The sequence below is a fragment of the Penicillium subrubescens genome (genome assembly GCF_028828155.1).
Source record: "Penicillium subrubescens strain IBT 31985 chromosome Unknown utg000004l_segment0_segment0, whole genome shotgun sequence".
Classification (NCBI taxonomy): domain Eukaryota; kingdom Fungi; phylum Ascomycota; class Eurotiomycetes; order Eurotiales; family Aspergillaceae; genus Penicillium; species Penicillium subrubescens.
This window is the reverse complement of record NW_026643154.1, coordinates 849278-864650: the sequence shown is the minus strand read 5'-3', so window position 1 is coordinate 864650 and position 15373 is coordinate 849278. Positions and strand designations below refer to the sequence as shown.

The window sequence follows — 15373 nt, the reverse complement described above, 5'->3', positions numbered from 1 at the left end:
ATTGCGGAGAGAACAGCCAGCTCCGCTTGGTGTTGCCAACTTGTCCACCTTCCAATGCTAGTCCCTCAAGTGATGCAATTAATAATGCATCATCTGAGGATCTCCAGTTTACTAACGTCGCTGCTCTATGCGACTGGGATCCTTGCTAGCCAAGATCCCAACGATGTCTCTGTCTTGATCAAAGAGGCCGCGCGCGCCAACAACGAGTCTCTGCTATGGGGTCCCTACAAGCCAAACCTCTACTTTGGAGTTCGCCCTCGCATTGCGAATAGTCTGGCTGCAGGATTGATGTGGGCCAAGGTCGATGACTTTGCCACCGTTCAACAGAGTATGCTATGTCTCCCTTCCTCCTCGAATTGCGCTTGCATGCACAATTGCTGATCCCTCGATGCAGACTTCCGACACACCTGCGAACAGAATGAGGGCATGGCTGGATACGGTTGGGACGAATACGATATCCGAAAGGGTGGACGGGAGACAATTCATGACGCTGGAAATACTCTGGACCTTACCATTGATTTCATCAAGGTGCCTGGTGGCCAGCATGGAGGCAGCTGGGGCTTCCGTGTGAAGGGCGTTCCTCGTGAGGATGGAAGCCCGGATCAGCCCACTTCCATGGTCTTCTATACTACTCTTGAGGGACTTGGTCAGCTGGGTGTTGACATGGATACCGTGTCCGAAAGCGCACCGCTGGAGGGCGACTTGAGGTTCAATGGCTACTCTTCAGAACTGGGAGATTTCACCATTGATGTTACCGATGGTCCGAGCAGCAACGAGTATTTTGAGATTGATCGTCCCAATGGCGAGGGTAAGCCATTGGGCCACGGTCTTGTGTCTAGCGCAACTATGCCTCAGCAGCATCTCTGGCAGGCCAAAGGTGTGTTCCAACGATTTTGTCAACCCCGGTGCTACGTTTTACTGATATTTTGCTCTTCTTCGACGAAAGGCATTCTGTTTGCGCAGATGAAGGGCGAGGTTGACGAAGCCATCAAAGAGCTTGGACCTGATAACCCTCCCCACCCAGCCCAGCTGTTCACGATCAAGCATGTGCCTGGAGACGGCAATGTCCACCTTGTTCAGAAGGTCTTCAAGGGTCCTTTTGAGGTAGGAAAATTGGACGTACATTATAGAAGACCGAGGTTGCTAATCTGTGCCAGTTCGATGTTCTCTTTTCCTCTGGTTCCGCCTCTAAACCTGTTACTTGTAAGTCGGCCCCCTCATAGATTTCATTCCTCGTTTTGATTCTAATACGTGATATAGCGGAGACTATTACCGAGGAACTTAAGGATGCATCTCTCTCTTTCACTGAAAGGTTCAAGGAAGTCCTTGCCCCCAAGGCGCCCTTTGACCTTGATGACGAGTTTTCTACTTTCTCCAAGGCTATGCTTTCCAACCTGGTTGGCGGTGTTGGGTTTTTCCACGGTGACGACGTTGTTGATCGCTCTGGCCACCCTGCATATGATGAGGAGAATGAAGGCTTTTGGGAGGAGACTGCTGAGGCTCGCGCTTCAGCCCAGCCGGTCATGGAGGGAGCCAAGGATCTCTTTACTTGCGTTCCTTCCCGGCCGTTCTTCCCCAGAGGTTTCCTCTGGGACGAGGGTTTTCACCTGATGCCTGTGATGGAATATGACTCTGACCTTGCGTAAGTCACGGAATGTCCTATCTCACATACCAGAGGCTAACATGTTTTTTAGGCTCGAGATCATCAAGAGCTGGTTCCATTTGATGGATGAAGATGGCTGGATCGCTCGCGAGCAAATTCTAGGACAGGAAGCACGTAGCAAGGTTCCCGCGGAGTTCACTGTCCAGTATCCTCACTATGCTAACCCACCCACCCTATTCATGGCATTGGAAACATTCATGGACAAAGCAAAGAGCAACCAGAGCGTTCAGTCCGAAACATTGGACAAGAGTGATCCTGCCGAGAACCTGCGCTCGGCTACCCTGCGAAACCCAGAGTTGGCCAATGGCTACCTCCGCTCTTTCTACCCTCTGCTGAAGAGACACTACTCGTGGTATCGCAGCACCCAGCGCGGAGACATCAAGTCCTACGATCGCGAGGCCTTTTCTACCAAGGAAGGCTACCGCTGGCGTGGACGCTCCGTCCAACATATCCTGACTTCTGGCATTGACGATTACCCTCGACCCCAGCCACCACACCCCGGTGAGCTGCACGTGGATCTTATCAGCTGGATGGGCATGATGACCCGCACCCTTCGCCGCATTGCGGAATACTTGGGTGAGGAGGAAGATGCCGAGGAATTCGCTTACTATGAGACTGCCATTACGCGTAACATTGATGACCTGCACTGGGACGAGAAGGAGCAAACTTTCTGCGATGCGACTATCGATGAGTACGAGGAGAGTGTCCATGTCTGCCACAAGGGCTACATCTCTATCTTCCCCTTCCTTACCGGCATGCTGGGTCCCGATAGCCCTCGTCTAAAGGCTGTTCTGGACCTGATCAACGATCCTGAGGAGTTGTGGAGTGACTATGGTATTCGCAGTCTGAGCAAGAAGGACCAGTTCTACGGCACGGAAGAGAACTACTGGCGCAGCCCAGTCTGGATGCCTATCAACTACTTGGTGCTGAAGAACCTATATGTAAGCCAACTCTCACTCCCTACAGCATTTCTATATCCCCATACTGACACTCGTCTTTCTGCAGGACACCGCCCTTGTCTCTGGCCCTCACCAGGAGCAGGCCCGAGAGATGTACTCCAAGCTGCGGAAGAACTTGGTTGAGAACGTGTTCCGGGAGTGGAAGAGCACTGGATTCGCCTGGGAACAGTATAACCCCGAGACAGGCAAGGGACAGCGCACTCAGCACTTTACTGGCTGGACCAGTCTGGTGGTGAACGTGATGGCCATGCCGGACCTGCCTGAGACTTCTCAGACGTCCCACGATGAGCTGTGAGGCATTGGTCTTGAGTGTAAATTAGCTTGTCCTCGCATACATTAGATAGCGATCGGAATGCGTATGTGACTTTGTTGGCTTGTTCAACCCTCGAAGTATATCATTGTCGATGAAACTCATTTCTGGAATAAAGCAAGTTTATTATGCTTTCTTACTTTCTCGCCCTGTGTGCTCGGCCTCTAGTCTTTATGGGCAGACAAGTTAATCTGTTCTTTGCTGAGGGGTAGTCTGGGCTAAACTTGCTCCAGCATTAGTAGTGTACATATTGGAATCAATGGATATCATTTAGGTCATAAATCAATGCTGCCGGTCGCGGTCCTCGCGGTCTCTGCGGCGTTCAGGTTCACGTCGGCGTTCAGCTGGGGAGTGACTACGCTCGACTCGCCGAGGTCGGGGTTCCTCTCTGCGAAAATTTTGGCCACGAGAACGCGAGCGTGATCGTCTCCTATGGTGATCTCTGTCGCGAGACCGGTGTCGGTGGCTTCGATGATGACGATCTCGATCGTGATCCCTTTCTCGATCCCTGTCTGCATCATCTTTGTGTCTGCGATGTCTTCGCTCTCTGTCTCGCCCACGGTCATCACTGCGATCACTGCGTCTCTCTCGGCGTGGGCTTCGGCTGCGGTCACGCCTTTGTCCTCGGCTCCTCCGTGATTCTCTCTCCGATTCTTTCGCCCCCGCCTCTTCTTGATCCACCGGTGTTTTTGCAAGCCCCCGAGTGGCGTCAGGTTGGCATTTTCTTCGGCCTTGGGTGGGATTGGCAGTCCGAGTGCACGAGCCATTGCTTCCTCCTCGGCGTCCTTGACACGCTGAAGCTCTTCGCGTTGCTGGCGGGCCCGTTCCTCCTCGGAATCCGCGTCGCCCTTGGCATACCATGAGAGATCGCGATTTTGTTGCCATCGACCCACGGGCGCCATAACGGAATGGCCCAGGTAGTTTTCGCGGTGAGTCGAGTTTTTGACATCGGACCATTTGAACTCGCCGCGGCCGCCGCTGTAGGGATACCTTAATTAGTATACGCTGGGAGAAAACGTGACAAACAAACAGAGAGGCAACTAACCGACTGCCTTCTTTCCGGACTCCTGCAACCAAATCCATCTTTGACAGGCGAAGAGTGATGTTGAAGATGGCGAGGCAAGTCGATGAAAGCTTAAGATAAAGAGATGGCGGAGGAAGGCGGTGAGCGAGTGGATTTCATCATCGGCTGCTCCACACTTCCCGATCCCCCGCCGTCGCTGATAATAACGACCCTCGCATGTTGTGGCTTGATCATGTTCTTCTGTAATTATCCTCTGGCTTTTTCTTACCTCTCTTCACAGCTACCGGTCCTTGGCAATGACAACGTTACTCCCGACGCCCCGTCCGCCCTGTCTCTCGCTCCCCGAATTCCCCCGCGCAGATCCGTGGTCAAACTACAGCCTAAACTCGGTCGCTGGCGAGAAGCACCTTTAGCTGGGGGGACATGGACTCTTACAGCCCTGGGAGTCCGGAATCGGAATCAGAGGTCTACCCTATCCAAGATTCCCTTAGACCTCGACTCCAAGTTTTGAGTGTCGAAAAAGAAAGTCAACGAGTGCGTGATAGTCCTTATATACCTCACGTGAGACAGTGCAACTGACAAAGACAGTTCTCCGTGTAGGTCCAGATCAACATTGCGGGCCGAGAATGAACTATACTGATAGAACAAAAAAGGAAAAATGATAACCTTGGACCTCCGGTAGCCACCTGGAGAAGCAATCTAGTGAGAGGATTATTGAAGCTCTGGTTTCCCTTCGCTAACTATTTCGAAAGGCGGCTTCCTCCCAGCGGCACAACCTGCTCTTCGTGGCACATGGATGCGACATATACGTTTGGATACCATCCGGCCCTTTTCAACTCTTGGGGTCGCAGGCCCAGATGGTTATCAAACCGGTTATGAAACAACCCCTGGCGGATGGTTACATTGATCCGGGAAACCCGCATACCATCAACAATATTCTTGTGGATGAGCTAGGTCGTGATGAGGTCTTGCTGTTGGCAACTGATTCTGGCAACGTTTGTGGATACCATGTTGAAGCGATCTTCTCTGCTTTGAAGCGATGCACAAAAAGCGGATATAAGCGGCCGTTCGATGGCGCCGAAGTAACTCCATTCTTCGTGGAAAATGTCGGGATGAGCGCCTGGGGACTCGCAACCCACAAATTTGCCCGTCTGATTGCCATAAGTGCGAATACTGGCCAGATCACGGTATATGCGTTTGCCTTAGTGGACCCGTCTTCCGAAGACTTGGATGATCCTGCCTCAGATCCCGACTCGGACGGCTTGAACGCCACCCAGTCCGACCAGACCTGGGTCTCCATTCATAACATTAAGCAACTACGGGAGTTACAGAGGTCTATGCCTCGTAACCACCGTTCCCGCAATCTGCGCTTGACGTACAGAGGTCACTTTGACAATATCCCAAACATATCCTTTGCCAACTTTGACTTGGATTCGAATGGCTCATGGATGGCCAGCACTGACATCAGCAACCGTGTTATTATTTGGCGGATCTGGGATGACCTAGGTCCATACAGGGTATACTATCCTGGCCACCCGTTGAACAATCCTCCCCAGCGAGGATGGACTGTCATACCGCTGGACCCAAGAACCTTCAAACGACATCAAACGAAAGAGGATGCATGTGGATGCCAGCCAGGCTCTGTTCTTCTGGCGTCTAGAACAATCTTAGATGTGTCGAGAGCCATCCAAGATGTGTCAGATGCGTCGCAAATATTTGTATTCGGCTCCATCAATTCCAATCGCCCGCGTCACCCCGATCGCCGAGTTGATTGTTTGCCTGATATTATATTCTCGTCTGGTTGCAGGATTCGCCAGCCTTCTCGAACGAGCAAAAGGTTAGGCCTGGAACCCTCAAACGCGGTTGACGATAAGTCGCAAACGGTGCTCGAAGAGGAAACAGAGGATGATTTAGAACTGGACGACAGCGCGAGCGACTCGTCGGACCGAGTGGTGCGGAGTAAACGCCCGCTGGCTAGCCTTTTTGAGGAAGATGGCGAGTCTCTCCGCGGAACATCTTGTTTGCATCCAGACTTTATCTATGACTTGGAAGGCTTCTCTGACAGCAGCCTGAGGCTCTTCACAGAAAGGCCTGTGCATCGTAAGTGGCATTCACTCCATTCAGCAACATTTGGTGGACAACTAAGCTAATTCAACGCTGACAGCCGCACATCCTCCCCAATTCTTTCCCACCATCCACTTTTCTGAGCATCATATTAGCATGGCGCCTTATCCAATCGACTCGGACTACCACATACTCAGCCGAAATCCTCTATTTCAACGCTTTTCTTTCACTGTCGAGATGAGCTCCGCCTGTGATCGCTTCAATATGGTCAAATACGTTCCTGAGCTTGGGCTCGTAGTAGCAGCATCGCAGAAAGGCCGCGTTGCGGTCATTTCTCTCACTTGGCAAGAGGAGATAGGCTATGCATTCCGCCTTGATTGGGTCCTTCCGTTTCACACTCAAGAGCGTAGTGATGAACGACCCATGACCCCACTCCTTGGTATGGCTGTCAGCCCTATGCCAGGGTACGAAATCCCACCGGATGTTCCCTGCATCCCGCGTGGCATCGATCCAGATGATTGGCTTCAATTCAATTACCGAATCCTCAATCCCGAAGAAGACGACACCCCTTCTTCCCCCTCTAAAACCTCCGACTCCTCCGCATCTAAACCCGCTGCTCAGCAGGAGTCATCTCATGACCCGCAATCCGACGACGAAGATGACGGCGAAGATTACCAATCCCCATCTAAATCCAAATCTGACTCCACTCATTCAGATGAAGCATCTTCAACCACACACTCCAACACGACAGAATCATCCGAAAACAACCGAAATTATACCCTGCCAGAACTCCACGCCCATGCCTCACGGGCTTATCATCCGCAGGAACGCTGGCAGGGCTGGCACCCTTCGCGCCACTACAGATTGATGCTTCTGTATTGCGACCATACTGTGATGAGCTACGAATTCTGGCATGACTGGAATGACTGAATACATTCTTGGTGATTGCGGGCTGGTTTCCGCATCGATCTTTCCTTTTATTTGCATTAGTCGTCGCCATTGTACGAATATAAGCAGGTCTTAGCTCTACATTTCTCTTCTACCAAGGGACAGATGATTTGATTTAGGAGTATTTCCCTTCCATTGGCAGTGAGTGATCCAGGCCATAACTAACAGAACTCGAGTCATCAAGTTCTCGCCATGCACAAAGCTGTGAGGTATACACAAGAAACCGGGCAAAGCTCGCTGGACAGAAAATGCGAATCACGCAGCAATATTGACAGGCAGAATAAGTTTCGACACTCCGCCAGAAACAGTAACAGTATGCGTCTGAGGGACCGCCTTATCACTCCGCACACGATCCTCCGCAGTCCCAAGGCTCCTCGCATACATTGGGAAACAGCCTCCTGCAACAATCAGTCTCACCCGCGTGCCGGCCCGGAATCGATGAGCACAGTCTTGCAGGTCTAAAACAAGAGGTTGAGATGTGTCACGCGATGGATCAAGTGCTTGGTATAGCTCTGTAATATTATGGGACACACCATAGGCGTCGACTTCACTGATTCGCAGGAACAGATCTGCGAATGGCGGATCGCTTGTATGGATGAAATGGACAGATGGAATGCCGAGGACCTCGATATCTTCGAAAAGAGTCTCGCTTGTAAAGACTAGCACATCTGGTCGATCCGCATAGGCGCTATCGTCTACCCGTCCGCCAGCAGACATTTGATTGCCTCCGATACTGGGGGTAGGAGCCAAAGGGTCGAAGATGAAAGATGTGGGGCTTGCGTCTTGCTCAGGCTGCTTCAAACCAAGACGTTTATTCGCCTGTAGATAGAAATTTTTCGACTGGGTCGATGGAGGCCAGGTAGGCATTGAGCGCCATTCCTGGGAGCCGGTGACAAAGATGCGAGCTTGAGGGTGTTTGTATTTTCCAGTTTTGGTCAGATGTTCAGCGAGGAAGTCTAGTATCTCTGGAACCGAATGCAGACCCGAGCCTTGGACGTGGGTCCATGGACCAACGATCAGGCTCACATTCACGCCTCGATCATTCAAATGCTTAAATTGATGCATTGTCTGCGTCGTGAACGTATCATACCACCCACTGATCAGTAGAATGGGAATCTTCGCGCGGTCCAGGGCAACCTGGTGTTGACGCGATGTCCAGTAAACATCATCAACATCAGGATGTTTCAAATACTCGAACAACCACGGAGCCCTGTCTCCAAAGTATTTCTGCAGACTATCTTCCAATGGAAGACTAGCAACCGCCCGTTCAAGCTCCGGCGACCGCAAAAAGCTCAAGCCAGGTATATTAGCCAATCGGGAGAGAAAACTCCCCTTTTCATCGTCCCTCTTAGACATCATATCGCTCCACGAGGCACGATCAAGACGAAAAGACCCAGTACCCCACGTATGCCATGCTTGATCATGAGGCGCAACAGGAATCACCGCAGCGACACAGTCAGCTGGTGGATCACGCAAAAGCGCCCACTGGCTGTAACCCAGATAAGAGGCGCCCAAGGTCGCAAACGAGCCGTGGTACCAGGGTTGCTGGCGCATCCACCCCACAATATCTTGGCTATCAGACTGTTCATTACTTCCAGGATCGAACGTGCCGCCGGAGCCATACGTGCCTCGCGTGCTGACGAAGAGGGCCTGGAAGCCTCGAGCAGCGAAGACGCGGGCGTTGATGAACGAGATACCCGCGCCGCGACCGTAGCAGCACTGGATCAGGATGAGGCCGGCGGGGGTCTGGCCTACGGGGATTTCTGGCTCGTAAAGGTCGGCTGCTAGTTCGATCCCGTCTCGCATGGGAATTTGGATGGCTTGCGTGGTGTAGTTGCATGTCTCGGGCCCTGCACCGACGTACCGGGCTCCTAGGTAGTCTAGGGTTGCGGCTGCGAAGGTGCGTTTTACTGGTGGTCCTGTCATCATGGGCTATGTACGGTGAATGGTGAAAAATGGAAAAATGGACCAGGAGAAGCAGAATATTCGAGGATGCCCTAGAACAGGTCTGATGACGTTGGATGCCTGGTTGAGGCGCTGGGGCCTCCGGGAGATCTTCGATCGCTGTGATGAATCGGGAAGCCCCGCACGTTGACGCTTCGGAGATGCAGAAATGTAGACATGATTCAGGGGACTGGTACTGCTGAAGATCGCAGGTACGTGCAAGGTGTACTAAGTACATGGAGTATTACAATTCACTGAAGAAGCCCCAAACAAGAACCGGGATCAGGCTCCCCTCGTGACTTCTCCCAGGTTCTGTTCTATCTGTTGCCTATCATTCTCCGGAATTTCAAATTTTCTTCCAAATCTTGACTACATATGCAGGTACCCACTGATTGAATTGCTTTTTTAAGTAATTATTCTCAAATGAAGTGAATTGTATACAGTACAAAAGTACAGACAGTGGATCTCGATAGGTCAGGTACATGTTGTAGACAGAAACTGGTTCCACAACCAATTAGAGTTCGAACCCAAAGTCTTTGGCCCATAGAAAGATAGCGTGTGAATCTTATGCTCTGCTTAGATACATTTCACAATAAAACAACGAAACTCTGCCATCCTTGGATCAATTCAGATCACCCGAAGCTCCTTCAGACGAAGAGTTTCCTCTTCTGACTTTTTGAGGTAACCATCCTTGAGGAAATGGCTCAGCAACGGAGTATAGTCGAAAATCATATCGCGAACGGTGGCGAGGGGTCGAGGAATAGAATGGAACATTCTGCCCAGAAAACGGGCAAATTCCATATTGTGGTTCACATAGTCGACTCGTTCTTCCTCGTAAACCTCAAATCCGGCGTTAACCGCACGCAAGTCACGCAGGTCGACCCCATCCAGTGCCCTAGCAAGAAAGTAACCGTCCTCGATTGCCATGCCCATGCCATATGCGGCATAGGGCGACACCGGGTGCACAGCATCACCGACGCACACAATCCGACCTTTGGACCATTTCTTCATCGACGGCCGATTGAAGATCTCCCATCGATACACTTGAGTGTCGAAGTTGGTGGCTTCTAAAAATCGAGGCATCGGCTCTGCCCAGTCCTTTAGAATCTCGGTAAGGTGTGCTTTAGGATCTTCCGGGACAGGTTTCCCATCCCACGATGGTTCAACCACCCACCACTCAAATCCTGGTTTGCCGTCGTGCATCATCGGGAAAAAGCTAGCCTGATGTTGAAAGTCGTGTGAAATAGCACCTTCGTTTGGTGGAATACCGGGGATATAATCACACCAGGCAAGCCAGAGCCGAATTCCGGTGTGGAATAGGTTAGGCTCACCAAAGGCTTGTCGTGATACCCTAGAATGAATTCCATCCGCTCCAATAAGAATATCGGCTGTGATCTGATGGCCATTCTTGAAAGAGAGTTCAACGCCGTCTTCAAGCTCGGTGTAAGACGTGAACTCATGATCGGCATGAATCACACCCTCGGGTACAAGCTCTAACATCTTTTTGAAAATGGAAGAACGGAGAACACCGTAGTGCCAACCTTTGATGCCCATGCTTCTCTCAACATCCGCGTTGAAGGGTAACTTGACACGTTCTGCACCGGACTTATTCTTGAAATAAGTCACTGTGTAGGAGCCAAAATTTTCCTCGTTCAAACCGTAGGATCGAAGAATAGCCAAGACAGGAGTTGATAAGAGAACTGCACCTCCAATGGCTTTGCATTCTGGTTGTCGCTCATAAAGACGCACATCGTAGCCTCGTTTGATGAAGGCTAGGCCTGTTGAAATTGATCCAGGTCCTCCTCCAACGATGGCAACTCGCTTGCCGGGGCGCCAATTTGAAGTTGACATTGTGAGGAAGTTGGAATTGAAGGAAAAGGATATTTTATTTGAAGATACGAACAGTGTGAAAAGGATACGAACAGATGGAATGGAATACCTATAGAAATATATACAGTCGAATTTTATACAGCCCAAGCGTATAGTTAGGATCCTAACTCGGATGCTATGGTACCCGGCGGATTAGAAAGGCTAACTCCGCGCTTTGCCATGACCGACAATCCGATTGGCTTGACTACGTCCCGATGCTGTCCACATCCCGGTTTATCTGGGGTAAATACTAGCATTAGCCATCAGGGGCTTGGCCAGCCTCTTCACGAAATGGTTTCCACGAAATACCCTTTGATCCCCACGATTTGACAGATCGGACGGGCCAACCTTGATTTCACCCCATGGAATGCACCGGGGTCTTAAATAGTTTTGATACTTCCAAGTCTTTACTACCTAGCCTGCATTCTCAGGCATCGTACTCCTAAATAGGGTAAGATCAATCCTGGCTTATTATTCATTCCGCATCTAATCTACCACTAAGCAAATGACGCGGCAAAAGAGAATAATTTCACCAATCGAATACCTATGCTACACGTAGGTATGACCTTAGAATTACGTGATCCATGTTTTTAGATTCCGTTAGTAGGTAGATACATACTCTGCTGTAAGTAGACGGCGAGGCAGCCAACTGGCCTAGTAGACGCTAATCCAAGTTTGTCGAATCTTCTCCGCGTGGACAAGATTCGACAAATTTGGACTAATACGGGGTCAACTCTGTTTTAGCAATCCCCACTCGAGGAGGCCTGTGGGTTTCACATTGACCAATACGCGGTCTTCATCTCTTCGCAACTCTACTTCGTAGTGAAACCATGTATGCCTTGTATTTCTACAATATTACTCGAGGCTTGAAAATGCATGAAATCTGGAAGCATCGGATTTTGGTCTACTTTTGGAGGACCCTCAAATATTTTAGTCAAAGTTGCCCAGAAACAGATTACATTTTCCCCGTTCTAGGCCACATCAACCCCATTAGACCTGCGCCCTCATTTCCACGGTATTGATCATCGTGAGTATTATATATTATCGCCTGAAAAGTCATCCATCTGTGTAGTACTCTATAAGGTTGTCAAGGTTGATAAGATATCTTCCCACATCCATCTCTCCTTCGAGATAGTTTGAGCAAGCGGTAATGTGGTGATTCGGTGCAGGGGTCGCAGGGGCCAGCTATAATCCTCCAATAAGAGCCATTGGGATCCTGCCTTGCGACTGCGGCTGACTCGAGATTCGACTGCGACGACTGCGACTGCGACTGCGACTACGATCGACTACTCTGCAACCTCGATTGTGTAAATCGCAGTGAACAGTCGCAAAGACCAAATTAGGACTGCGATTAAACGAGAAGGCACTGAAGACTTAAATATCGGTCAACCCTCCTTTGTTTTTCGTGAACTCCTGTCTCATTCACTTTCCTTCTCAAGTCAGTCACAAGTTGTTTCGTTGAGGCTGTGTACCATCTGTATGAACTCGGCCCTGGACCCCGCCGAAGATTCTCCTTGCCATCTGCCATGGACACTGAACATACCGCTGTCCCCCGGCGTTTGCATTATTTGAAATGTACCCGATGTCGAACCGACAAAAAGCAGGTATGGGCCTTGGATTTCTTGGGCGCACCTTCATCAAAGCTAACGATTATCATTTTGTTTGAAAGTGTACACCGTTCGAAAGAGTTTGGCCGGCGCAAAAGTGTGATCGCTGCGCCAAATACAACTATGCCTGCTCGGCCAGCATGACAGCATCTCAGCAGAGTCAACGTCGAGAACGCCGGGTGGCTCATGGTGCTTCTTCGATTCCAACGATATTGAATGCACCCAAGGGCATTCAACAGCAATCTGGAATCGAAGAACCTGAATTTGAGCAGGCGAGGCACGTTAGGGCGGGCAAACAACTGGCGGGAACTTCCGTGCCTCCTAAATGTGCTGTGCTTTTCGACAATCTAAGACGTGCGCACTGGAGCTACTTCGGCATTCCGTCTGATATTAAACCCGGGTTTGATATCCGTCAGATGCATATCGAGGCTGTCGAGCCAGACGCTGTTTATGAGGTGCTAAGGCCTCGTCTCGGGCTTCTATTTTTGTACCGAGATTTCGTTGAGGCCGTAGAGCAAGCAACAGCGAGCGGTATGACTGAGCAGGCAGCCGAAATCTTCGCCTCACGAAAGCTGATGCTGGATTTGGGGAAGACCATCCCAGAAGAAACAGATGTTGACAAGTTTGTGAAGGGGTTCGACTTCAGAATCAAAGTCGCGAAAAGAATCGCAAGCCTCGTTGAGGCGATTGGCGTTATAGAGGTTCTCCTCATTTCTATCGATGAAGACGAGATTAGTTTACCACAGGATATTCCAGCTCTGACTTTCATTGAATTGGACGATGAGGAATGGATATCCCTGCTCTCTCGGCTTCTTAATCCATATTTGCAGCTAAAGGAAACATGCCTTAAGCTTTCTGGGGTTGTTCGTATGATACAACAGCTTGATGGGATGGGAGAGTCTGCACTCAGGCCTTTCCTGGCTCAAGAGATCCGACGACGGGTGGAGGATGTCTTTGGAGAAAGCAATCAGAGTGATGACGATGACAATAGCATGGCAGATGTTGAGACCGATATCTTTTAGTCTCTATCTCCCCATCGAATGGTCATCTTTGCTATCCTACCCAAGTTTTCTGCCCTCCTGGTTATTCTGTCTCTTATTTCGTGGAAATATGAATCTCTGCACATATTCTTGCTTCTCAAAAAGGCTCACTTGTTTCAATCCTTATGCCAATTCTTGTGCAAAAGAAAAATTCTTGTGAATGTACTTCGTCCACTCCCTCGAACCAGTGTCATAGAGTCTCTGTGGTCATCGAGAAAATTAATCAGGTCTCTGATTTATAACCCGGACTGGTATTTACTCAGTAACTTGACTCTGAACCCCTCATAAAAGCGGTGGCACCCTAGAAAGGAAAATCTTACCCCCAGAGCAAATGTGGTAAGGTAGACTGCCCTATCCAAGGCACCTGCGTTTGACCGCTCTCATAAATTTGTCATAATTTTGCCCAGCGGGTATGGGACGCAAATTTAATACTCAAATACCCCATTATCACCGTATCTCAAGGATCATTCATTGCGAAATGCCTACTGGCTAGCAAATATAAGGTTCCACCCAATTCCTTGTCGACATCAGCCCCACCGAGATCCGCCGAGGCTCAGATGCAGATCACAGATCATGGGAACTAACAAGACCACGCATGAATTATCGGCACTATTTCAAAGAACTGCCAAGTATTCTCAGCACGCAATTTCTGGCTCTAGGCCTTTTCGCTCATATAAGTAGCCCCGCACCGGTGTAGTTTGCGTATTACTCTTCATTTGCCAGATATTCCATACTTGAGCTTCGTAATCAAAATGGGCGACAGCGCGGCTCCTCCAGCGACCAACGATGTGACCATGCAAGGCAGTGGTGTCTATAGCGATCATTCCGATCTGCAGCATGAAGTCATGCTACAAGCATTACCACTCATCGAAAAAAGCCACAAAAACAGTCGGAACCCAGAGCGCTGGTCAAGTATTGACAGTTGCAGAATATGAGGCAGCACAAGGTGCCAACTCGTGAGTGAGACTCCAACTATACAACCAAATTCTCCATTCCTAAGTCTCTTCCAGGATAAAACCTTTTGATGAAATCACGAAATCGGTTCCATCAGAGAACCTACAAATCTTCTTGAATGACAAACCAAACAACGATTTCATCACCCTATCCTCAACAATCAGTGAATGGGCTGGAAGATTCACCAAAGCACCCTTTGTCGGCATGATCCCAGGCAACTTCTACGACCAAATTCTCCCAGCAAACTCTGTCGACCTCGGCTTTTCACTCGCATCCGTCCAACACCTGCGCACAACTCGACCAATGATGGACGATAATCTCCAGCGAAGCCCCAACGCAGACAAACTCCTTCAAGAACAAGCACACAAAGATCTTTTCCAGTTTCTCCACCACAGAGGAATAGAAACAAAGCCCGGAGGCTCTCCGGTTCTCTCCTTCCCGAGTAAATCAATTTCTGGGCCATCGGACCTCGTCGGGCCTACTACCTCGATCTTCGGCGCATTAAAGCTCATGCTCGCCGAGGGTAAGGTGTCGAAAAGAGTTCTCTCTTCGCTCAACGAACCTCTCTATAATCGGAGCATGGAAGACGTGCAATCCACGCTGAACGAAGTCGACGAGGTCTGGGATATGCAAGAGTGTTTCGAAAGTCGAGTCGTGCATCCTGCTTATTTGGAGCTACAGAAGGTCAAGAGTGACGACGGCTTAGTTGATGATGAGACAGCTTGTAATTATACGCATACTATTATTCATTGGGTGACTGCTGTGATTGCAGGTTACCTCCTCAAGGCTCTGGGAGATGGAGATCCAGACAATTACTCGGAAGGGAGAGGGGGTAAACTTGTGTCGGAGTGGATTAGGAGGACGAAGGAGTTCTATTTTGAGCATTTCAGGAGTGAAGAGGTTTCTATGTCGTTTATTCATATCTGGCTGCAGAGGAGATAAGTAGGCTCACTAGCGTGTCCGAGGATGCTTGCACTTTGTATTCCTAGAT

The 15373-nt window shown here is 49.9% G+C and overlaps 7 protein-coding genes across 7 annotated transcripts; 4 read left to right on the top strand and 3 right to left on the bottom strand.

The window, feature by feature from the left end:
* Nucleotides 1–84: 84 nt before the first annotated feature.
* cwh41 (mannosyl-oligosaccharide glucosidase) lies at nt 85–2917 on the top strand (the record flags this gene model as incomplete). Its single annotated transcript, XM_057151349.1, has 7 exons — nt 85–328; nt 395–877; nt 947–1104; nt 1158–1203; nt 1261–1642; nt 1695–2604; nt 2669–2917. The coding sequence occupies 7 exons, from the start codon at nt 85–87 to the stop codon at nt 2915–2917; spliced, it is 2472 nt and encodes an 823-aa protein (XP_057009154.1).
* Nucleotides 2918–3207: 290 nt separating this feature from the next.
* N7473_005408 (MMtag domain-containing protein) lies at nt 3208–4015 on the bottom strand (the record flags this gene model as incomplete). Its single annotated transcript, XM_057151348.1, has 2 exons — nt 3208–3910; nt 3978–4015. The coding sequence occupies 2 exons, from the start codon at nt 4013–4015 to the stop codon at nt 3208–3210; spliced, it is 741 nt and encodes a 246-aa protein (XP_057009153.1).
* A 798-nt stretch (nt 4016–4813) lies between these two features.
* Nucleotides 4814–6950, top strand: N7473_005407 (uncharacterized protein; the record flags this gene model as incomplete). Its single annotated transcript, XM_057151347.1, has 2 exons — nt 4814–6056; nt 6121–6950. The coding sequence occupies 2 exons, from the start codon at nt 4814–4816 to the stop codon at nt 6948–6950; spliced, it is 2073 nt and encodes a 690-aa protein (XP_057009152.1).
* A 273-nt stretch (nt 6951–7223) lies between these two features.
* N7473_005406 (CocE/NonD family hydrolase) lies at nt 7224–8894 on the bottom strand (the record flags this gene model as incomplete). The annotated part of the gene is made up of 1 exon (XM_057151346.1): nt 7224–8894. The coding sequence occupies one exon, from the start codon at nt 8892–8894 to the stop codon at nt 7224–7226; it is 1671 nt and encodes a 556-aa protein (XP_057009151.1).
* Nucleotides 8895–9539: 645 nt separating this feature from the next.
* On the bottom strand, nt 9540–10763 carry N7473_005405 (FAD-dependent oxidoreductase; the record flags this gene model as incomplete). The annotated part of the gene is made up of 1 exon (XM_057151345.1): nt 9540–10763. The coding sequence occupies one exon, from the start codon at nt 10761–10763 to the stop codon at nt 9540–9542; it is 1224 nt and encodes a 407-aa protein (XP_057009150.1).
* A 1765-nt stretch (nt 10764–12528) lies between these two features.
* Nucleotides 12529–13410, top strand: N7473_005404 (uncharacterized protein; the record flags this gene model as incomplete). Its single annotated transcript, XM_057151344.1, has 1 exon — nt 12529–13410. One exon carries the CDS (start codon nt 12529–12531, stop codon nt 13408–13410), a length of 882 nt encoding a protein of 293 aa, XP_057009149.1.
* A 770-nt stretch (nt 13411–14180) lies between these two features.
* Nucleotides 14181–15324, top strand: N7473_005403 (uncharacterized protein; the record flags this gene model as incomplete). Its single annotated transcript, XM_057151343.1, has 3 exons — nt 14181–14316; nt 14357–14384; nt 14439–15324. The coding sequence occupies 3 exons, from the start codon at nt 14181–14183 to the stop codon at nt 15322–15324; spliced, it is 1050 nt and encodes a 349-aa protein (XP_057009148.1).
* Nucleotides 15325–15373: the final 49 nt, after the last annotated feature.